This window comes from Phocoena sinus, chromosome 20, assembly GCF_008692025.1.
Source record: "Phocoena sinus isolate mPhoSin1 chromosome 20, mPhoSin1.pri, whole genome shotgun sequence".
NCBI classification, from domain to species: Eukaryota; Metazoa; Chordata; class Mammalia; order Artiodactyla; family Phocoenidae; genus Phocoena; species Phocoena sinus.
Window position 1 is genome coordinate 20,231,133 of NC_045782.1, and position 24,484 is coordinate 20,255,616.

General features: G+C 45.5%; 1 protein-coding gene across 3 annotated transcripts in view; it reads right to left on the bottom strand.

The window, feature by feature from the left end:
• Positions 1–15,774: 15,774 nt before the first annotated feature.
• UNC45B (unc-45 myosin chaperone B) overlaps positions 15,775–24,484 on the bottom strand; it is a 29,144-nt gene continuing 20,434 nt past the window's right edge. For all 3 annotated transcript variants that reach the window (XM_032616758.1, XM_032616756.1, XM_032616757.1), the window contains 6 exons: positions 23,718–23,784; positions 22,743–22,856; positions 22,268–22,383; positions 21,335–21,452; positions 18,822–18,977; positions 15,775–16,349 (listed from right to left, as the gene is read on the bottom strand). In XM_032616758.1, the coding sequence (XP_032472649.1) occupies positions 16,089–16,349; positions 18,822–18,977; positions 21,335–21,452; positions 22,268–22,383; positions 22,743–22,856; positions 23,718–23,784 (832 nt within the window). In that variant the 3' untranslated portion in view covers positions 15,775–16,088. The remainder of the gene's footprint in view (positions 16,350–18,821; positions 18,978–21,334; positions 21,453–22,267; positions 22,384–22,742; positions 22,857–23,717; positions 23,785–24,484) is intronic.

The window sequence follows — 24,484 nt, forward strand, 5'->3', positions numbered from 1 at the left end:
GGATCTGGGCTACCTGTTCATGCAGCTTACTTGTGCCCTGTGGTTCTGCTCAGGCTCAGTTTGCATGTGCCATATCTGTCTTTCGATGAACAGCTGCTGGGCCCATCCAACTTGTTGGATGTTGTTGGACTTGGTGGGTCCAACAAAATGCAGCTCATAACAGACAGTTCTAGGTGAATGGACAGTTTGTATTCTGTGATTGAGAGAGAGTTTGTTCTTCATGAGGGCCGACTAACATGCCATGAGCTGTTTTTCAAAGACCATGTGGGAACTGGCCCTTGAAGGATGAGGAGTTCTTAGGTGAACAAGGTGAGCACAGCATCAGAGGCACAAAGAACATTGTTCATAGTCACAGAGGTCCCAGATTACATGGCGAGTGGTGAATAGCTTTACGTAGCTGATGCAGAATACATAGGGGATGGGGAGGATTTTGTGGCCCAAAATTTTCTTTTGGACCTCTAGGTCTCTTTTATTTATTTATTTTTCTAAAAATTTTTATTAGAGTATAGTTGATTTACAATGTTATGATAGTTTCCAAATTTTCTAACTACTGTGTGAAATACAAAAGACATTGAAGAACCACCTCCTGCCTTCAAGAATCATGATTTCCTTGAGGAAAATGTACCATTGTGCAAGTAAAGAAAAAAAAAGTAAATGATGAGGTGAATCATGTGTGACACTGACATAGAGGGCTACAATTGTGTTTGCTCACCACTCGGGAGAAGTGGTCTTTTTGGCTTAAGATAGTGAAGTGTTGTAGAAAGAGAGACCAAGATTCAAGTCCTGACTTGGCCGTTTCCTGGTTCTGTGACTGCCAGATCACTTTGACTGCCTTAAGCCTCAGCCGGTGTCAAAGCCAATGACACATGTTTTAGATTTTTGTTACATCAATACCTCAATTCCAGGGGTGAATTTCTATTTCAGTTATTGTTAGTAACAAAGCACCCTAAAACTTAGTGGATTAAACCAAAACTTTTCTGTCTGCTCATAATTCTGTGAGTTGAGTGGGTCTCAGCTGGACAGTTCTTATGCTGGTCTCCCTTGTTACCCCAGAGTCATGAAGGCACATATTTTAAAGGAGATTGGAGAGTGGCCCGGGCTGGGACATCCAAGACAGTGCACTGCCCAGGTGGCTGGTGCCTTGGAGGGAATGGATAGGAGCAGGAAGCAGCTGGGACACTGGTTTGGCTGGGCCTTTTTCTCTCTCCATGTGGGCTCTCCAGGTGGGTAACCATACTTCCCATGTGACAGCTCAGATCTCTCAAGAGCACAAAAGGAGAAGTTGCCAGACTTCTTAAGGCTGAGGCCCAGACCTGACACAGTATCATTTCTACCTCATTATGTTGATTAAGGCCAGTTATTTTCCCAGCCCAGATATTCAAGAGGAGGAAACTGCCCCAAACCGTGAATACATAGCCCATTGGGGGTCACTAATGTAAACAGATGACCACAAAACACACATTTTCTTTTTGAAAGTTTCTGAAAAAGCATTTAAAGGCTAACTGTGAAAAAGACAAGGTAGCAGTGCTTATGAGTATATACTTCAATCAGACTAAGCTAGAGTTCCACATGGACAGGACATGGGCAAACTAATCTCTAAACCCCTCATGTTGCTCATCTAGAGATGCTTCCTTCATAGGGCTATGGTAGAATTTAAGAGATAATGGGTCTAAGAACCTTGCACACAGTAGGTGCTCAATAGATTATAGTTTCGGCTGTATTATTAAAATTGTCATGGTGGTTGTGTTGTTATTATTAATTACTGAAAGATCTTCCCATCAATGCAGTGACAAGTGATTAATACAGCACATTTCTCATAAACTAAGGAGGAATGTTATTTTCATTATCTTCTTCAATTTCAGTTGACTTTTACATCTTCATTTTGTCTTATTTTTTGTCTGTATGTTCTTACTAGTTAGTGAATTTTCAGGTCATTCTCTAATTTTAAAGTAGCTGTAATTTCCTACTAGCAAAACAATTGGGAAATCAAATTCTTAGATGAAATCTGAAGGATGAAAACTCCTCTACCTCTCACAAAATTATAAAAACACACATTTTAGAAGAGATAGTGATATATCAGTTAATTTCCTGAAAACACAACACACACACACACCACAGTTCTGCATAAAAACATTATTTTATACCTGTTGTGCTTTTCCATGTAAGTACAGAGATGCTTCAAGTTAGGACTACAACATCAATTTTATGGCTTTTTTTTAGTGAGGAAAAAATATCATTTACTGTTGTCTCAGAGAGTTGTGAAGTATATATTCCCCAGAGTTTAGGGTGACCTAGTATAAAAGTATATATGTGATGACTTTTGGGCATTTTATGAGCTCATCCCTCTCACGTTAACTTTAAAAACAGTTGAGCTGGAATTAGATTCAGCAGCAGTGGAAACTTTGTAAATAAGTTTTAATGCTCTGTTACAGTAGAGGCTTTAGTGAAAATTTGGTTCAGAATGCTATCAATTAACATAAACAATGTATATTACAGTTTCCTTTTTGAGTCCTTGTGTTGGGTATCATTTGTATTCTTCTTAAATCTACTTTGTTACAGACCATCACAGTTTTGCCCTGGGATGGCTAGGTAGCATTGGGGGCTGATTGGTTGTTTACCACACGATTCCCTTTGCAAGGGAAAGGAAGACATGTTATAGCAGATAGTGTCTTCAGTAAATACATAACTTACAGGTTTACAGCATCTCTTTAAAATGGGGTCTGTAAGCACTAGACAGTTTGCTGCAGTGGAAAGACCATGGTCCTTGGAGTCAAACTGTTCCTGGCCCTGGGAAGCTGTGGGAAAGTTATCTGACTTCTTTGAGCTTCACTCTTTTTACCATAGACAATACAGACCCACCTCTCAGAGTTGCTGGGAAGATTGAATGAACTAACCGTGAACACACTGGCGTGTGGTAGGGACATGTGGATGTTAGTGCTCCTGGTACCTTGAATTCAGACTTAAATTTGAGCAACTTCTTTTTAATAAGCTGAAAAAATTAAAACTCAGCTAAAATATATAATACATGATGAATGCGCGCAAAAAATACTTTATAAGGTGATTCCACTTGCACCCTGTCAAGTATAAAGAGATTCACTCAGAAATTCACTTTTAAAAGAAGTACTCATTTTAAAAATGAGTTTCAAAAAGCCAAAGCAAATGAACTTGATTTGTGGTACAACTGGATTGAAGGTGATTGAGGCTTTAACTTCTGAACTGCTTCAGGAAGAAGAAAATAATTCCAAGGTAATACCAAATTTGAAAGAGCAGTGGTTGGAAGTCAAAAAAAAAGGACCAAGCTTATAAGGGAGCACAAGCAGTTGAGTTTGAAATAAATTCTCCCTTCCCTGGCCCTGTCTTTCCTCTGAGCTCACATGCTTCCTTTTATTCTGGGGTTCTGAAACAAAACATGGTCAGTTTCATCACCAGCTAAAAGAAATTCTGAATTCTCTCTGAAACAAAAACTGACTACCCAACCAATGATTTCTGCATGTGTTGTACCTGTTAAAGATGAAGAAATAATCGCAGAGGATTTTTAGGGCAGTGAAACCACTCTGTATGATACTATAATGGTGGACATATGTTATTGTACATTTGTTCAGACCCATAGACTTCAACTCCAACAGTGAACCCTAATGTAAACTATGGACCTTGGATGATGATAATATGTCAGAGCAGGTCCATCGATTGTAAGATATATACCACTGGGGCTTCCCTGGTGGCGCAGTGGTTGAGAGTCCGCCTGCCGATGCAGGGGACACAGGTTCGTGCCCCGGTCCGGGAGGATCCCACGTGCCGCGGAGCGGCTGGGCTCATGAGCCATGGTCGCTGATTCTGCGTGTCTGGAGCCTGTGCTCCGCAACCGGAGAGGCACATGTACCACAAAAAAAAAAAAAAAAGTACCACTGTGGTGCAGAAAATCCATAGTGGGAAGAGGTTGTATGTGTGTGGTGACAGGACATACTCTCTGTATTTTCTGCTCAATTTTGTTACGAATTTAAAACTGCTCTAAAAAATAAGGTGTGTTCATTTAAAAATAAATAAGATAAAAGTGAGGCACATATGAAAAAATAATGATAATGAAACTGACTTTACCTAAAAAATGCACTTTCTTTGTGTGCTCTACCCGGTAAAGGTCAAAAAACCACCTCGGTGGTACAGTGCTCCACCGCAGAACTTCCTCTCGTTGACGAAGGTGCTAAATGTATTACGGTCTTCTGACCTGATATCTTCATTCATTCTGGTATCTTTAAGGTCTTTATGAATCACCTGGGGATCTTGTTAGACCTGCACGTTCTGACTCAGTAGTTTTGGAATTGGGCCTGAGAGTCTGCATTTCTGACAAGCTCCCAAGTGAGGCTTGGAGAATTTAGAGGACATTGGGCAAACATGCATCCTCTTCCTTGCCTAGACTACTGCCTTTGCTGCATGCTTTTGCTGCATGCCCAGAGATTCACCATTAAAGAAAAGTTGTTTTAGATCTTGAACTTATTTCTCTGTTCAGTATGTTTCTCCTTTCTCTAAGTCTCATTAGTGCTTTGCTTGAGGTTCTGATGGAACTTACCTCATGCGGGATCTTCCGTTGCGGCGTGCGAGCTCTTCCTTGTGGGCACGGGCTTCAGGGCGCGTGGGCTCTGTAGCTGTGGAGCACGGGTTCCAGAGCACGTGGGCTCTGTAGTTTGTGACATGCAGGCTCTCTAGTTGAGGCACGCAAGCTCAGTAGTTTTGGTGCACGGTCTTAGTTGCAGACCAACTATCGAACCCGCGTCCCCTACATTGTAAGGCGGATTCTTTACCACTGGACCACCAGGGAAGTCCCTCAGTATATATGTCTTATTCCCCCATCCTGCCCCTCTCCACATATACCATCCCTAACCCTAGATTAGGACCCTCTATAAAACGTTCTCATAGATTCCTGTGCTTTTCATTAATAACCCATATAAAAACTAATTAAATATTTATGTAATTGTTTTCATGGGTATCTTCCCTACTAAACCAAAAGCTCCATGAGGCCAGGTACTGTGTCTATATTGTACAACACTGTATCCCCGTCATTGCCACAGTATCTGCCACATAGTAGGTTCTCAATAAATATTTAGTGAATAAATGAACAAATTGTAAGGTTCATGGAAAGAGAAACTTTGTATCCCCTGAGGAAGACAGCATAGAGCCCTACACATTATGATCTAGTAAATAATTGTTGACTTAATGACAATAATCTTAGAAATGTTCAACAACCATTTTCTCATTCACTCACTTCATTCAGCAGCAATCTATTGAATAGCTACTATATGCCAAGCCTGATTGTCATCAAAGATCTAACAGTATTCAGAGAACACAAAGGTAAAAACGATTCACTTCTTCAAGATGGCTTTCTCTATCCTTGATTTAAGATCCATTGTTTTTCAGACTAACAGGTTCCCAAAGCCATAGGTTATGCCTCTATGAAGGGTTTTAGGTAAGGAAGAGACATGTTCCAATCTACACTTTAAAGTGTCATATTATTAACACAGGGTGGAGGGAAGATGTGGGGAAGGAAAACTAAAAGCAAAGGAGGGTCATTGCAGCCATACAGTTGAGAGATGGTGGTCTAAACTAGACTAGTGGCAGCGGACAAGAAGACACTTGAGCACATCTGGGAGATATTTACAGAATAAAACGAATAGGACAGCAACAACAACAAAAAATAGACAAATGGGACTATGTCAAACTTTAAAACTTCTGTGTATCAAAGGACACAATCAACAGAGAGAAAAGACAGCATACAGACTGGGAGAAAATGTTTGCAAATCATATATCTGATAAGGGGTTAATATCCAGAATATATAGAGAACTTCAACAACTTAAAAAAATCAGATAACCTGATTCAGAATGGACAAAGGACTTGAATGGACATTTCTCCAAAGATGATATACAAATGGCCAACAAGCGTATTAGAAGATGTTCCATATCACTAACCATCAGAGCATCAGAGAAATGCAAATCAAAACCACAGTGCGGTACTTTCTCACACCCATTAGGATGATACTATCAGAAAAAAAACAAAACAAAATAACTAGTGTTGATGAGGATGCAGAGAAATTGGAACCCTTCTGCACTGTTTGTGACATGGTAAAATGGTACAGTCCTATGAAAAAGAGTATAAAGGTTCCTCAAAAAGTTAAAACCATCATGTGATCCAGCAATCCCATTTCTAGGTATATACCCAAAAGAATTGAAAACAAGATCTTGAAGAGGCATTTACACACTCATGTTCATAGCAGCACTGTTTACGATAGCTGGGAGGTAGAAGTGGACACCCAAGTGTCCATCAACAGATGAATGAATAAACAAAATGTGGTAAATACATACAATGGAATATTATTCAGCTTTAAAAATCCTGTCACATGCTCCAACATGATGAACCTTGATGACATTATGCTAAGTGAAATAAGCCAATCACAAAAAGACAAATACTATATGATTCCACTTATACGAGGTACCTGGAGTAGCCAAATTCCGAGAGACAGAAATAAAATAGTGGCTGCCAGGGGTTAGGGAAGGGAGGAATGAGGAGTAGTTGCTTAATGGGTATAGAGTTTCAGTTCTACAAAATGAAAAAGCTGTGGTCTATTTCACAACAATGTGAATATACTTAACACTACTGAACTGTACAGTTTAAAACAGTAAATTTTATGTGTTTTTATTTTTAACACAGTTTAAAAAATGAACAAGACACTGTGAGAGTTATATCAAGGAAGCCCAGGGATGTGGGTGTTTCAAGGTGGGGTGTCAAGTGCCTGGTAAGGAGCACAGCAATGTAATGACACTGGTAAACTGTATAGAGAAAACTGTACATCATCAGTGACCTTGAAGAGGCTGGTTCAGAAGAAGGTAGTGGGTGTCAGGATATCACAGTGCGTAAATTCTCAGAGTCTGTAGGTAAGTGAAGGCCAGAGCATTCACAACACACACTTGTCTAACAGAATTCCCCTTTGTGAAAAGTTATATTTGTGACCATCTTGTGTACTAAAGGATGCTTGAAGATTATTTAGAAAACGTCCCATTAAAACACACACACACACACACACACAATAGGGAATTCCCTGGCGGTCCAGTGGTTGGGACTGGGCGCTTTCACTTCCGAGGGCCAGGGTTCAATCCCTGATTGGGAACTAGGATCCCGCAAGCCGTCTGGCGCGGCGAAATAAAAAAAGTGTAGTGGAGCTACTAGGGGAAAAACAAGTCCCACTTGAAACATCTAGCCTTCAAAGCATTAAAGTTTTTTCCCATGTATTGGAACCTTTAGTTTAAACAGATTTCATGTTAGTTCATTGGTAAAGTAACTGTATTCAAACTGGAAGCTCTCTTCCATGCATAAAAAGGTCTTGAGTCTTGTTTGTCAAAGGAATGTCAGCAGACTATATCACCATCTCTTATCCCTTTAGGCTTAAAGAAACATTAATAATTTGCTGATAGGTGACATTTTTTCTAAAAATAAAGAGAGATTTTGTTTCATCAAAGTATAAACCAAGAAATTTGAAAAACTAAATGGATTGGAGAGATTTTTAAAGCACATACAGGGAAACTCCGGTGCCCCAAGAATTGCCCTGGCCCTGTTTCCACACTATACTTCTGCAAGCAGCTCAATGCAGGAAACAAGGATCTAACCCTAGGGAAAAGAAAAACAAAACAAAACAAAAACCAAAAAAAAAACTGGATACACATGAAGGGAGAGTCTGGGAGTGAACCTAGAGAGGCCCCAGTCAGGACCCCAGGGCACAGGGCTCAGGGGGCATATGTCCTGAGGATACAAAATTGATGTTAATTGATAGTATACTTAATGTATTAGATTTACAGCAACAACAAAAAGTTTCCTTGTATAAGGCAGAGAATTTGGAGATAAATTAGTTAGATAAATATAAAATTAAACAAAAAGTAAGATGATTATAAATCCTGAGCAAAGCAGGAAATTGTACAAGAGATGAAATGCACACATAGTGTATTGCCTAGCACAGTTGTGAAAAGTCATAATAAGGTATACACTGAATATTTTTCTAACCCAAAATGCTGATATAAGCATATTGGTAGGATATGGGGAGGGGAGGATAGGGAGGGAGTGTAATTGAACTAAATCTTCAGGAAGTAAATAGATAACACCCATTTGAAACCCAAAACTGCACTTACAGAAAGGTATATCCAAAAGAAACATAAAAGTGATTGTTTCTGGGGAGCAGGAAGAGGGGTGGGACAGGAGACTGCTGATTTTATAATAAGCCTTGTAGAACTATTTGATTTTCAATACCATGTACTTGTGCAACTTGGATTTTTTAATTTTATAAAAATTCTTATAATAATCTGGAAAGTAGTAGACAATGTGTGTGTCTCCTATTTCGGAGCTTTTTCCCCCATATAACCTGAGTCTCTGATACAATCTGTGTTTTATAGCCCCAGATTCTTGGCACTCTTGTGAATGTAAAACACCACAGGATCTACAGTCAAATAATAATAAAAATCTCATCCTGACCTCTCCCTGCACATTCTAACTTTTGGGCATTCGTTTTCTCCAAAGCAACTAGTGAAACTGCAGTGCTTGGCTCTGAAAATTACAGATCTGGGTGGGGGGAAAAAAATCAGCAAGATAAGCAGATAATGTCTTCCCGTCCCTTAAGAACTGCAAAAAAAGCAGATAACACTCAGCTTGGGAAAGCTGTCTTTCTAAATGCTATTCTGACAAAGGAGAATTGTATAAACACCTGGAATTGAGAGACTGTTGGTGTGTCCTATGAAAGTGATCACTAACTGCTAAAAAGTCGGTTATCCTGATCGGTTAACTAAATGATCTACAGCTCTGATAACATTTAAATTGACACCTTGGGGGCTTCCCTGGTGGCACAGTGGTTAAGAATCTGCCTGCCAATGTTGGGGACACAGGTTTGAGCCCTGGCCCAGGAAGATCCCACATGCTGTGGAGCAACCAAGCCCGTGTGCCACAACTACTGAGCCTGAGCTCTAGAGCCCGCGAGCCACAACTACTGAGCCCACGTGCCTAGAGACCGTGCTCCACAACAAGAGAAGCCACAACAATGAGAAACCTGTGCACCGCAACGAAGAGTAGCCCCCGCTCACTGCAACTAGAGGAAGCCTGCACCCAGCAACGAAGACCCAACACAGCCATAAATAAATAAATATTTTCAAAATAATAAATAAATAAATAGATAAATTGACACCTTTTTCCTGGAAGGGATGGATATACACTTAACAAATTTGCTTTTTCGAGCCAGAAGGAAGAAGAGTTCTTTCCTGTCTCCCACATGCATGGAGATAATAAAACTTATGCTTCTGCTCAATTTCCTAAGAGTTTGAGGGTTATGTTTCATTTAAATGGACATTTCTTACCCAGGAAGCGCTGGTGACCTTCCCTACTGGTGTGACACCCAGAACTCACCCATCCCCAAGAAACTATGGGGACTCAGTTCCCCTTGTGCCAACCAGCATGCACCCTGCACTGCCACCTGCAGGTGACAGCAGTAGCTCCTTCATTCTTTCCCATGACCTCTATTACCTTTTTCTTTAAAGAGTATGTTTACAAAACTTTGTTGTGCAGAAAGCAGAATGGGGTTACAACCTCAGTGTAACTGGTAACCACGGATAGTTATGAGTCATCCATCAGTCACAGCTATTCACACTACAGCAAGACTCTTGCATGAAAACCTGACAACCCTTACAGTTTCGCTGGGGTGAAGTCCCCAAGCTTAGTGGTGGATTTCCAAGAGGGACTAAATGGAAGAAAGCAGAGTGTCACGGGAACTATGCTCTTTGGGTGGGTGGGTAGGTGTTCTGGGGTTTGTATCATAGGCACTTTTTTAAAAAACAACTACCAACTCCGTAGGAGCAGTCCAATAAATCCTGAACTGAGTCCTAACACTTTCCCTTCCCAGACCCCAGGGAACATCCTCAGCCCACCTTTCAGCACCCCCTTGCTCCCTGGCTCAGGCTTTGTCTTAGAGCAGGGGTCCCCAACCCGGTCCAGGGCCTGTTAGGAACCTGGCCGCAGGACTGGAAGTGAGCAGCGGGCTAGCCAGCAAAGGAATTCATCTGCCGCTCCCCATCGCTCGCATTACCCCCTGAACCATTCCCCACCCCCGCCCCCATCTTTGGAAAAATTGTCTTCCAAGAAACCGGTCCCTGGTGCCAAAAGGGTTGGGGGCCACTGCCCTAGAGGATTCATTTTCTAGCCCCCAAACCCACCATAAGCAGATGGGAGAAGAAATCTCCACCTTCCCACCCCATCCAAAGCTGGTATCTACAAAGACTTCAAAGACAGCAACTCACAGGCAATCATTTGGAACACAACCCATGGTAAAATGATCTCAGGGACCTAGTCATACCCAAGACCCAAAACTCACCTGCCTAGCTTGGGTCCCAGAACCTTGGCTCATGGTGTGGCTGTTTCCTTGAAAATCTTTCATGTTTTGTGAAAATCTTTCATAAAATGTTTTATGAAAGATTTTATGAACCACGAGGAAGTCTGTTACCTTGGTGTTTCGATGGATTGGGTTTTCAACTTCAACACTAAGAGGGAAACCCGCAGACCCCAGAACCTCAAAGGGCAGTGCCAAAGTGTCATTTTGGCAGAACCAAATAGAAGGAGGTGACAAATGTATCCCCCTGCCGGTGGCACTTGGTATTTTACTGTATTGAGGTCGTTTTCATTATCTCTTTCCTCCTTACAGATTATGAAATCCTACCTGAGAGTACGGTGTAAGTTGTCCGTACATCTATAGCGCAGCAAGTGCCTCTGCAGCTCCTATTACCCGCCTATGCTTACTCTCAGAACCTGGAGCAGGAGGGACGTCCAGGAACTTGGGAGATCTGCGCCTGACTGAGGGCCCTTGGACCTGTCTGTCCAAAGTGCTCTTTGCTTCTCCCGCCAGGCTGCCGCAGCCCCACCTCCATCACTCAGATGCCCCTCCTTTCTGCGTATTCAGTGCTTCCCGGTGCAGGCAAGTGGTGACATCTGATCTGGATCCCTCCGGTCGGGTCCCAACCCGTCCTCTGCCCGGGTCGCCCCGCCCTTAGAGCCGCCACGCTGGCCTTTCTGGGAAAGTATCTGCGGAGTCTGGAGCTGGGAAGCGGCCACGCGAAGGGCAGGAGAGGGGCGGGCGGGGCAGCGACCGACGCACCCCGTCCACGTCCTCCTAGATCTGGGGTGGACGAGACCCCGGAGGTCTGGGGAGAGGCGAGTCTTTGAGGACCTAGGAGGTGGCAGAGCCTTCCTACCAGCTCCGCGCATCCTCCATGCGGGTGTCTTGGTAGAGGCACCAGCGCGCTCCAGCCGCCCGTGTCTGCTCCGTGTGTCCGGCTGGGGGACGCCACCTGGCTGCGTCGCCACGGAGGTGGGGGCATCGAGCGACAACAGCAACTACTCAGCCCGGGGACCCACGCCCAGAAGGACGACAGCGATGGTTCTCGCGGGTGGACCCCGATGCCTCCCCACATCCCCGCACCCTCCCACCTCCGGCTCTTGCGCCCACGGGACGACACCTCAATCCCTGCGCTGTCCGGGGGGCGGGGTGCTTCCAGCCGGTGGATGCCTGTTTGATTTGCCAGATGCGCCCAGGTTCCCCGCCGGGAGAAGGAGGTGAGTGTGAGCGATGGGGCGAGAAGGAGGTAGGAAATCGAGCCTCCGCTTCTGCAAAGTACACTTTTCCGCTCTTTTTTTTTTAATTTATTTTATTTATTTTTGGCTGCATGTGGTCTTTGTTGCTGCCCAGGGGCTTTCTCTTTCTCTAGTTGCGACGAGCAGGGACTACTCTTCGTTTCAGGGCGCGGGCTTCTCATTGGGGCGGCTTCTCTTGTTGCGGAGCACGGGCTCGAGACGCGCGGGCTTCAGTAGTTGTGGCTCGCGGGCTCTAGAGCGCAGGCTCAGGAGTGGTGCCACAGGAGCTTAGTTGCTCCCCGGCATATGGAATTTTCCAGGAACAGGGATCGAGCCCGCGTCCACTGCATCGGCAGGCAGATTCTTAAAGACCACGCCCTTCCCTTCCTTCCTTCCTAATTCCTTCCTTCCTTCCTCCCTCCCTGCCTCCCTCCCTTCCTTCTCTCCTTTCTTATTGATGAAATTTTTAAAGCGTTCGTGTTGTCTAAGGCAGACTTTCTTAGTTCCCCCAAGGCGCTGGGATTTGACTGCAGATGGTGACAGGTGCAGGTGTTTTTGTGGTTCAGAGGAAACAAAATTAAGCACTATTTTCTGGGCGCTGGCGATGTGCCAGACTCACGCGCCACGGCCCGGCCCAGACACTCCAACAGGCCCAAGAAGGCGAAGAACGAGGGAAGCATGCTGCAAAGAGAGGTAATGGGGAGACTTACTTGGCGGTCCAGTCGTTAAGACTCTGCTCTTCCAATGCAGGGAACGAGGATTCCATCCCTGGTTGGGGAACTAAGAGAGAAGTAATGGGAGCCCACACTTCCCTGGGAGAGTAAGCAGCACCGTGGGGGCTCCTGGGTGGTTTAGTACAATCCCAGCTCGAACCTGGGCTCTCACCTGGCGCCCTGCGGCCACTCCGTCTTGGAATCTCGGAGAACAGATGTTATTGCATTTCATCACTGCCAGCTCGCCGGCCGAGAACCCTTGTTTCCTAAACACACTGAGGCCAGGTGTCCGCCATTCCTTGGGTGAATTTGCAAATATTAACTGGCTTACTCACCAGTCCCCTGTTCCCCTAAGTGACCTGTTGAAGTACAGATCCATCAGTTGGGACAGGGAATATTAATCAGATGAAAGGAAAGGAACTAATTGATTATTCATATGCTACAAACCAGGTACTTAAGATCCATTCTTTTATGTAATCCTCACACTCTTAAGAGAAAAACATTTACTTTCTATATTAAGTCTCTAAAAATGAAACATACAGAAAAGTGCATAAATCGTAAGTTTGATGAAAGTGAACACATCCAGAACAAAAATTAGATGCTCTCTTAGGGTCCCTCCTCATCACTATCCACTCCCTTCTCCCTACAAGTACTGTAAATAGTATCCCGACTCTGAATACCATAGGCAAGTTTGCCTGGTTTTGAACCTATACAAATGGAATCATTCACTATACAGTACATGGTGTTAGGTCCAGCTCCTTTCACTGAATGTTATGTAAGTTGCCTCCATATTGTTGTATGTAGCAGTAGTTTATTCACTTTCATTGGTGTATCATCATCTCCTGTATGAGGATGGAACAATTTATCCATTTTCTATGGACATTGGGGTTATTTGCACTTGGGAGCTGTGATTGAAAATGTTTTCTTTCATTGTATAGTACATGGGTTTTGGCGCACGTAAGTATGTATTTCTGTACCTAGGAGTTGCTGGCTATTTTAGTGGGTACTGCTTAACACTTTTAGGGATACTGCCAAATACATTTTCTTAGGTGGTTGTAGTAATTTACATTCCCATCTGCAATGTATGAGTTCCAGGGTTTCCCTGGTGGCGCAGTGGTTGAGAGTCCGCCTGCCGATGCAGGGGACATAGGTTCGTGCCCCGGACCAGGAAGATCCCACATGCCACGGAGCGGCTGGGCCGTGAGCCATGACCGCTGAGCCTGGCGTGTCCGGAACCTGTGCTCCACAACGGGAGAGGCCACAACAGTGAGAGGCCCGCATACCGCAAAAAAAAAAAAGAGTTCCAGTTACTCCACATTCTCTTGATTTTTGTCAGTGTTTTTAATATTAGCCATTCTAATGTCTATAGTGGCATCTCATAATACTTTTATTTTCCATTTTCCTGATGACTAGTGAGGTTGAGCATCTTTTCGTGTACTTATTGGCCTCTTTTATGACATGCCTGTTCAAGTAGTTTGCTCAGGTATTCTGGATTATTTGCATTTTCATATACACTTTAAAAATAACTTATCAGTCTGTCCCCCAAAAGGCTCAAGTTTGATTAGCATTTCATGGAACCTATATGGCAGTTTGGAGAGAATGTACATCCCCAACTTAATATTGAGTCATCCAATCCATGACATGGTAATATCTCTCATTTATGTAGGTTTTCTTTTATTTCTCTCAATAATATTTTATAGTTTTCTATGTAGAATCCTTCAATATCTTTCACATGATTTGTTCCTAAGTATTTGATGTAGTTTTTGTTATTGTAAATGGCATCATCTTTTACATTTTAATTTCCTAATTGTTACAGGTATAGAGAAATACAATTAATTTTTGTAAATTGACCTTGTATCTAAATTCACTTATTATTTCTAAGAGTTTATCTGTAAATGTTTTCTGTATACATGTACGTGTATACGTGTACAGTACTGTTGTGTGAATAATTTGAAAGTTTTATTTCTTGATTTTCAATCTTTCTGCTTTTCATTTCCTTTTCTTGCCTTATTGTAGTAGCTTGAACCTCTAGTACAAAACCAAATAGAATTGGTAATAGCAAGTATTGTTTTACTGTGTTTTTTTTTTTTGGCTGTGCTGGGTCTTTGTTGCTGCATGCAGGCTTTCTCTAGTTGCGGCGAGTGGGGGCTACTCTTCGTTGTGGTGCACGGGCTTCTCATCGCGGTGGCTTCTCTTGTTGTGGAGCACGGGCTCTAGGCGCGCGGGCTTCAGTAGTTGTGGGACACAGGCTCAGTAGTTGTGGCTCGCGGGCTCTAGAGCACAGGCTCAGTAGTTGTAGCGCACGGGCTTAGTTGCTCCATGGTATGTGGGATCTTCCCGGACCAGGGATTGAATCTGTGTCCCCTGCATTGGCAGGAGGATTCTTAACCACTGTGCCACCAGGGACGTCCCGTGTCTCATTCTTAATCTCAGGGGGATCATTAGATATCATTTAGGCTGTAGCCTTTATGTAGATAATCTTTATCAGACTAATGAAGTCTCCTAATTTTAGTTTACTGGAATTTTTTATCATGAGTTGTTTAATTTTATCAAATGTCTTCCCTGCATCTATTGAAATAATCATATTATTTTTCTTCTTCATGCTGTTAATGTGATATATGGAAATGTGATACAAGCTACACATATCAGAGTTATCTCTGGGAATTTTGATGGGTTATTAAGAATGGTCCTCTCTCTTCTCTTCCATGATTATGAGCTATAACAACTATGTGGGAATTCCCTGGCGGTCCAGTGGTTAGGACACCTTACTTTCACTGCTGAGGGCCAGGGTTCGATCCCTGGTCGGGGAAATAAGATCCCACAAACCACGGGCAATAAAACAAACAAATGTGGAAGTCTGGAGCTTCTGGGCACTATCTTTCCCACCACATGAAAAGAGCTTGCCAGAAATTAAGCCCAACCCAGAGGAAATTAAAACCAAGATATGACACGGGGGATGACAGAGAGATAAAAGCCCTCACACAGAAAAGAATATTGATGAAAACATTTGAGCCCTGGTTCTAACAATGTCAGACCTTTCCCTGCATTGACGAGATACATGAACCAATGAATTCTTTTTTTTTTTTTTTTTGCTTAAAGTACTATGAGTCGATCTTATTTATATTCATCACATACATCTTGCTTAGAAGATTGCCCCAAGCAGATTGCAAAAATCATGTCATACTCTTGAACATAAACTGTACTTCAATCATAGTTGAGTGATGGGAATGGACATGGGGCTGGGACAGGGCACTACAGCTGAAACATGCAGTTCTAGGCAGCCTTATTCAAACAGCATGGGAGAGAGGATATAAAAACCAGCACAGATCAGCATCCAGATACACCAGCACTAACGTTTATATTCACACCTGTTAGTTCCTACTTTACCACACAATCCATTTTCCAAAATATAAAGAACTTCAGCCCATTATCCTGGCCTTTGGAATGGGTACAGAGAGAATTATCCAACCTGTCTTCCTAATCACAGATGAAAATTATTCTAGGAATTTTGGGAACATGACAGATGTAAGGAACAAGAGAGCTAATGAAACATGCAAACTTTCCTAGAGCAAAGGGGGAGATTCACAACTCAGGGGACAATCAAGTCCTTCTTTTATATGGAGACTTCGTTGTCGCTGCTATGATCCCTAGCTGAACTGACATTCCAGGAGTGAGTTCTTAGCTCAGAACTCTGCACAGAACAGGAGCAGCCCCAGCATCCCTCTGGGCCCTGTCTAAGACACTGGTTTAATGAAGCCATAATCCATGCATTTGATGAGACATTCCCGAGCTGTCTGAACCACTGCTGCCCTCTTCTCATCTGGCTCTTGTTTGCCCACCACAGTCAGGATCTCCAGCAACTCACTCTCCACCAGCTTCTTGGCCAGCTCAGCATCAGCCGCCAGCAGGTTGTAGGCAATGACCAGGCCCCGGTGTTGAACTGACAGCCGGTCGTGCAAGCAAAGCCGCTGTAGTATCTCCAACCACTGAGTCGTCTGAAGGTGGGGAAGAGGATAAGGAAGGATTGGAGGAATCAGTGGGGGGGACAGAGAAAGTAGATTTTGGACAAGATAAAAAGAAGGCCTTGGCCAGGCCCAGATTCTGAGCTCTGAAAGGGGAAGCACACATCTGGCTATCTGTATGGGACTCAGCATATGCCCACTTGAACCCCTTGGGACTAGCTGGGTGATGCCCATCTCCTTACCAGGACCAGGGCAGGAATTGAAGAACTAGAAGGAACTTGAAATAATCCAATCCTTTTCATTTTATAAGTGGAGGAATTGGGGTTCAGGGAGAGGAAGTAACTTAGCTATAGTCACACATCTGGAAATAGTAGAGAATAAACATCCACACATCCATTTAATCTTTAAGCATCTTGAGAAGCAAAGTGACCGGCCCACTGCATGCCTGAGTGGAATGGGAATGGAGGATGTTCAGAAAGGAGGATTCTAACCCTAGACGCATGCACAACGCCTGCTTCTGCCAATCCAGGTGCCCTTAGAGACATGCCCTAGGCATGCACTCCACCAGCCCTGACTTCAACTGGAATTAACACTGGAGTCTGGAGTGTATCCTCTCCTCCACCCCTCCTCCATCTCTCTCCTCCATTCCCAGTTGTGAAGCAGCCCAACTACTGTACATGGGGGAGACAGGACTCTAGACCACTCTGATCACCCCCAGGAGACAGAAATGGAGCTGAGAATAGAACCAGGAGGCTTGACACTTACAACATTCAACAGACACAGAATAGAATAGTCATCAGTATGGGTTTTGGAGTCAGAGAGACTAGTGTTCAGGTCCCAACTTAGCCACTTACCAACTGTATGACCTTAGCTAAATTATTTAACCTCTCCAAGCCTCAGGAGCCTCATCTGTTATCTTACCTCATAATATTGTGATGATCTAATGATATGACACATGAAAAGAGCTTAGCATGATGGCTAGAGCATAGTAAGAGCCCATCAAGTAGAAGTGGACAGGAATGATGATTTTAGGCACTAATCCAACAATTTCCCCTTTGCTTCCCCAGACCGATTACCTTCCACTAGTTAGCAGAGATACCTTTCTACATACACCGCTATCAGATGGGGAGACAGATACAGAGAGGAAGAAAAGGCAAATTATTCTTCTGAGCTTCTCAGCAGACTTTTGTAAACTCTGCACTGTATCCTACCACAAGGAAAAGAAAGGAAAGTTCAGCTAGCTGTGGTAGGATTCAGGGAAAGATTTTATGCTGATGCGTAATTGATCATGGGTCTAGTGCCTATCACTCCCTGGGACAGGAATGCAGCCAGGATTTCTGAGCCCCTTGGGAAGATGGAAGAAGTGGCCAGGAGTGGGTTGCAATCCTGAAGGATCCCAGTCCCCTCCTATCTAACTGGCTATGTGGTGTTGGGCTATTACTTTTCTGAGCTCGGCTTCACCATTGGTGAGTGAGGATAATAATTATCATGCCCACTGCACAGGGTTGTTGGGAGGATGGAATGACATAATAGGTGCAAGCACTTAGAGCAGTGCCTGGAGCACAGCAAGTGGAGGAGTCACAGAGCACCTTGCGGGGCCTGGTGACAGAAATGTGTGACCAGTAACTTCAGCAGAAGCTGCTCTAGGATAGCAGCCTGTGGTCCCCAGGCCGGAAGCACCCCACCTCCGATCTACTCAGTCAGAATATCTGGGGAAAGTGTTTTAACCAGCCCTCCGTGTGACTCTTACACACCTTACAATTTTGAAAAACTTGCGCTAGGGAAAGTGCTGAAGGCCAGGGACCAAGCAGGATGAGCTACATCTAGGAGAGAGACCCCTCCCCTGGTGCCAGGACAGCATAAGCCCCCATGGAATTTAGAGAACACACACACACACACACACACACACACACCTGCCTTAAGCTGGCTATCTAAAAGAGCCTGCCTGTAAAGCAGACTTGCTTTAATACATTTGAATTGAGATGTTTACATTTTTTTTGAGATGTTTACATTTTTCACCATCAGTGAATATGATGCCCACAAACTAAGTTCAGTTTGGTGAAATAAGGAAAATTTCATTTTGCATCCCCTTGTTTGCGGCTATGTCAATATCACTCTCATTACACCTGCTGAGATGGCCACAGTCCCACAAAGGGTCTGGTCATCACGTGAACTTAAGAGAATCTGCTGCCTCTTCGTCAAACTGTGGATGGTAACCCAACCACATCCATTCTTCTCTTGGGGAGCTCAGGGGCTCCACAGCAATAGTTAGTGCTATTGTTACTATTGTCATTATTCTTAAGTAATGACTTATAAGCACCACCAAAGTGAGTTAGCACACTTAGGGAGTCCAAATAATGAGTGTAGGGGGTCGAATCATATAGATTCTCCTCTCTTTAGGTGGTAGGAACAGATACAGGGGCTGGCCTCCCCCCAGAAGATCATACAGGGCAGTGTGGTCTGGGGGTGGGGGGACTCCCCAGAGTCCCTAGGGCCCACTCTCACCACTTGAGTCATCTTGAAGCACAGTTTCTTATGTGCTGCTGTCAGCATGGCCAGGGCCCCCGCAGCCGCATTCTGCACCTTGTCATCATCCTCCCCGCAGAGCAGCACCACCAGCTTCAGCCGGTCATTCCCATCAGCCAGGAACCTCTCCTGTACCTATGGGAGGCGGGTACACGGCTCAGAGAAAAATGCCCCCATCTGCCCAGCCTGGAGAGGGAAAGATGCATCTGGAGCCAAATTCTCTGGCCCAAGATCCCTCAGAGCTTTTCTTTGAGCATCTCACCCATGACACCTCCTCCTCCAGGAAGTCTTCTCTGACTAGTTAGATGAAAGTGCTACAGACTCCTCCAGCTAAAAGGTTAAAGAGAATAAGGGGTTCCTTGTATAGCATTCGCTGTTGCCTCTGTTTGCATTCAGCTCTCCACCTCTGGGGAAAGGGCAGGCACAGACTCCTGAAGGGTAGATGTTGCCTGAAGAGCCATGTTTCACTTCCCTTTGGGGAAGCCTGGACTGTTTCTTCCACAACAGATGGGCCTTCAGGGTCTGCCATTAAATGACTTTGCAGTCCCTGAAGGCACAGAGACTTGGCAAGAGCAGCAGACAGTTGGGTAGTTTACATGGTACTCAGGAGCTGCTGTACCATTCACCAGGTGAGGGATGAGGCTTCCCAAGCACCCAAAAGCCCGGAGAAGAGCCTCCTGGGGCCCAGGGCCCTGACATGTCTGAAAGCACACTGACCCCCCCCTCCCCCCCGCACCCCTCTGCTCTATAGTAAAATCTGATTGGTTAAATTTAAGGGCATTTTGTTGGGTGAGGTGTCCTAGAAGGGGAGCGCCAAGAGGGGTCAAAGGTCACAGCTGCCCAGGTTATAAACCTCTACCTACAACTCCCTGAAGCTGGAGCAGTGGTCCTCAGAGGTAAGAGTATAGTGATAGCGCAGTGCCCTCATGGGGCACAGGTGTGACTGGAAAGCAGCTGCCCCAAAAGGACTGCATTCCCCATCTCTTGCACTAAATATGGCCATGACCTCATTCTCATTACAGAACATGAATGGATGTAATGTGTGTCACTTCCAGGCCACCATGGTGGAGCGCTACAGGGGTCTCTCCTGTGGTCTGTCTCCCCATTCCCCATCTGAATGGAGACCACTCTCAAGGTGGCAGAGGGAGAGACAGTTCTTTTTTTTGGGGGGGGGTATAGTTATTGATGATTGAAGATGCCTGCATCCCTAAGTCATTGCTTGGAAGAGAGCCACCTGATCCTAATGTGAGCAAGAAATGATGTGAGCAAGAAATGAACTTCTGTCCTGTTGGGACCACTGTTCATTTTGATTCGGGTTGTTGTGGCCGCTGGTGCTCCCCATCCCCTCCACTGTCTTTGGATACACTCTCTTCTCCCACGTGGCTGCCAGGCCCCCAGCCCAGCCTCAGGCCAGCTCCCTGGTGGACTGTGGTAGCTTTATTTCTTTTGATTTTAAAAGGCTTTCATGGATCAGGTTTTCCTGCTATAACAGTGAGAACATCCAAGACTTGAGTTAGGAACTGAGGGGCAACGGAGTGGGTCTCACACTCGGCCACTAGCCCTGGTTGTCATGTTAACAAAGGGCCTCAGATTTCAACCCTGTTGTTACCTCTGATGAGGTTCTAACTACAGGCACAGCAGTGCTCTGCCAGGATGGAAAGAAGGAAACATTCATTTATCATATGGTGATAATTTATCCCAGTACCAGACCATGAAGCCATTGATGTGTTCTGAATTCATTTTATTTTTACAAATCCTATAATTATTCTGTGATGAACACAGTTATAGTGCATTGCAGTTTCTGTGGAAACAGCGATCATTCATTAAATGTTAACATTTAACATATTCTAAAATCGTTTGTAACTGTTTTTGCATTTCTTCATTTTTTTATATATGTGGAGCTTCAACAGATGCAAGTGGTCTAGCCTCTCTAAGAGGCCCTGGCCTCCTATATTTTTTGCTATGAGATTATTTAGTAAATAACTTGGGGAAATGGGACTTCTACACCATCCAGCCCAAGCTTTGGGGTCAAAGCCACAGCTAGGGATGATATTACTTTGTGTATTCTCCTTTGTCTCCTTTGTGCATTATATTCCTCTCAGGGTCCTTATAGGGAGGTAGGCTGTCATCTAGGAAAGATTGAGGGATTCCTGGGTTCTTTGACAAAATGTTGCCTTAAGGGCTTCCCTGGTGGCGCAGTGGTTGAGAGTCCGCCTGCCGATGCGGGCGACATGGGTTCGTGCCCCGGTCCGGGAAGATCCCACATGCCATGGAGCAGCTGGGCCCGTGAGCCATGGCCGCTGAGCCTGTGCGTCCAGAGCCTGTGCTCCGCAACGGGAGAGGCCACAACAGTGAGAGGCCTGCGCACCGCAAAAAAAAAAAAAAAAAAATGTTGCCTTAATACCACTGTAACAGCCCCCAATCTAGCGCCAGGCCCTGACCTGTGGCCCGACTCTCCATGCCTTGATCACTCCCATCTGGAGCCCCCTCACCTCCTTGTTCACCACCATGTTGCACATGCACTCTGTGGCTGCCTGCCGCAGCTGGTCATGGTTCTCAAACATGTAGTTCTCAATATCTGGCAAGGCCTTCTCCTTAAAGATCTTCTGCCTAGGGTTTGGGGGGTGGAAGAAGAGAGGCTGCTGAGTCCCCTGTGATGAGCATTTGGGGTTTTGGCCACCCAAGGACCATTCCACATCCTCAGCCATCATGGTTTAGATGGCAGTAATCCCACCCCCAGCTCCAGGAGGGGCGTGCAATGACATAGCACAGCATCCTGGCCATAGCAACAGGGTCTGGGATGAACATGTCACCCAGCCGGAGATTCTCTTGTATTATTGCTGGGGAATGTCTTTCTCTCTCCTGCTGGAGATGAAGCCAAGAAGATGTGAAGTCTGGAGCAACCCTCATGTGATCATGAGAGAGGGGAAGAGCCTGTCTGAAAATTAAGACAATACAGACAGAAGAGGTGGAGAGGTGTAGGATCTAGGACAGCTTTGTAACCCCTGCATCAAACCGCACCTGAATCTGGTTTATCCCAGATGAGTCATTAATGACCTGAGTCATTAAATTCCCTTTATGCTTAAACCAATTGGAGTTGAGTTTTCTGCCACTTGCAATCAAAAGAATTTCAACCCAATCCCACCATCCCCCTGCTTCTGGGGATGGGTGGGGACACTTTATCCCCACCCATCCACCTGATATCTTTTCTACTACTTCAGAAGGAAATGTCTTTCCAGTCTCCTTTGGCTTTGCACATTCACTGTGGTCTTTCCAAGTGCTAGTTCAAATCTTTCCCACGGTCGTTTCTACCCACTGCCTTCGAGCCTGTCCTCAGAGAAGAGCAGACACGGTACCTGTGACATGTCCACCAACACTTCATGGGACACCTCTCTCCACCCCTGCTCCCTGTACGCCCCACTCACCGGAGTTTGTCACTCCGCTCAGACAGGTTGGTGAGGCCTAGGAGGGCCTCATAGTTCTGGAGCCCATCCCTCTGTGTGTTGAGGAGACTCACGAGGGGCCGCACTACCTCGTACACCTGTGGGGGGAGGCGTCAAGGAGTGGTCAGGTGGAGACCATGTCCCCCCAGTCATTTACAGGTGCCCAGCTCTAGAATTTCCAATGCACGTGCCCACCCATTGTCTGATTCAATCTTCACAATGATCCTGAGGGGCGGGATTATTTCCTTTACTTCGTAGGTGAGATAACTGAGTTTCCAAGGGGACGGCCTTATTCGTCAGAGGTAGAGCCAGGCCTGGGATCCACGCACCTCCAATTCATGGCCCTCTTTGTGACAGCACCACGCCCCCTCCCAGGCCAGGGGTAGGGTGGCAAGGGGAAAGGCCCCTGGGAGCAGACTCCTCCCATCACTGCCACCCTACTGCCCCCATCACCCACCCGCTCCCCAGGGAAGGCGATGTCCGGATTGGAGACTGCAGCGATCTTCGCTAGAGCATGGGCTGCCTTCACTTTGCCCACGTCTGTGCCCTCCAAAGCCAGGGGAATCAGGGCCTGCAAGAAAGGGCACAGTCACCCCTCGGTCACAAATATACAGAGGCCTCTCTCCCCAGCGTCCCTCTCCAACTGCTGTCCCATCAGAAGTTCAGGAAGACTGTAATAGAGTCAACTCTTGAACATCATGGAAAACAGTTAAATTCTTAATCACGGATTCACTCCCCTTGGTTCCCAGCACACATGGAGATCTTCGCCTGCCCTCTTCCCCACCCATCCATACGTTCATGTGGCTTTTGGAAAAATAAATCAATCATTTTTTACTTTCTGACTAAGTCAAACCTAATCATAATAGCGGCCATTCACTGAGCACTTGCTATGAGCCAACACTTAAGTGTATTTTCTCTAATCCTTGTGACATTCTGCAAAGTGAGTGTGTGATGTTCTCCCTTGTTTTACAGACGAGGAAACTGTGACTCAGGGAGATTAAGTAATTTGCCCGAAGTTGCACAGCTAAAAAGGGGACAAGCAAGGACTCGATGACAAGCCTTCTATTGCAAAGCCCACGGTCTCTATCTGCACCAGGGTTCCTTCCAGTAACAAGGAGGATAAATGGTATCCCACAGTAAATCCCATGACACTTCATAGACTTAGGCACTGACAGCACAGATACCTTAATGACTGTATTCCAGAGGTCGGGTTGGGGCAGGGGGTGCATTATTCTTGGGCCAGGCAAAGAACGTGCACACACACATACACAAATGAAGAGACAGAGACACACACAGACACACATAGACACATATACACATACATACACACAGAGAGACACACACACAGACCTACACACACGTACACAAGTGTGCTTCTCCCCAGTGAAGCACCTTCTAGGATGGCAAGGACCCCTTAGCCCACCCAATGTACCTTGCCACCACCTTGAGCCACGATGGTACCTCGGTCCTTTGGGTTGTCACACAGTGCCAGGAATACCCTGGAGAGCAAGGATAAAGGACATTCAGTGCATGAGCACACGCTTCCCAGGCATCAGCAGGCCTAGTGAAGCTCTGGGAAGTGCTGCCAGTGAGCACGTGTCCCAGAACTAACCTTGGGAAGATACTGCCATGGACATAAGTGGCTGGGGAGGAAGTGAGGCCAGATGTAGCTGCAAACAGCGGCCCAACCCCTGTTTAGGGAGATACCAAATGGCTCCCTGCTGCCCACCATCCAGGAGAAACTCTTCCACATGGAAGCACCCCAGGACCACCATGTTCTGGCCCTTGCCGTCCCCTCTGGTCTTATCTAGCACCACTCTCTCCTGTGCACTCCATGCTCCAGACGTATCCCTGGAGAACCCCGTCCTCATTCACTCATTCTCCCTCCATCCTCAGGGTCTTTGCATACGCTATTCCCTCTGCCTGGAACCCTTCCTTCTGCTGCATTTGAGTGGCTCCTTTTTTTCCTTCAGGGTTCCCCTGAGTTGTTACATCTTCCAGGAGGCCTTTCTAGCTGCCTACCCACCTACCCTCCAGTCTGGCCAGTTGGGTGCCACTGCTCGTGCTCCAGCCAGCCCTCTGTATGTCCCCCATCATGGCACCTGCCGTGTCGTGTGGTAACTGAGCCTGTGTGCCTCCCGTCAGGCTGCACAGAAACTGTGCCTTTCATCTTTGGCATTTCAGAGCCTGGGAACCAGG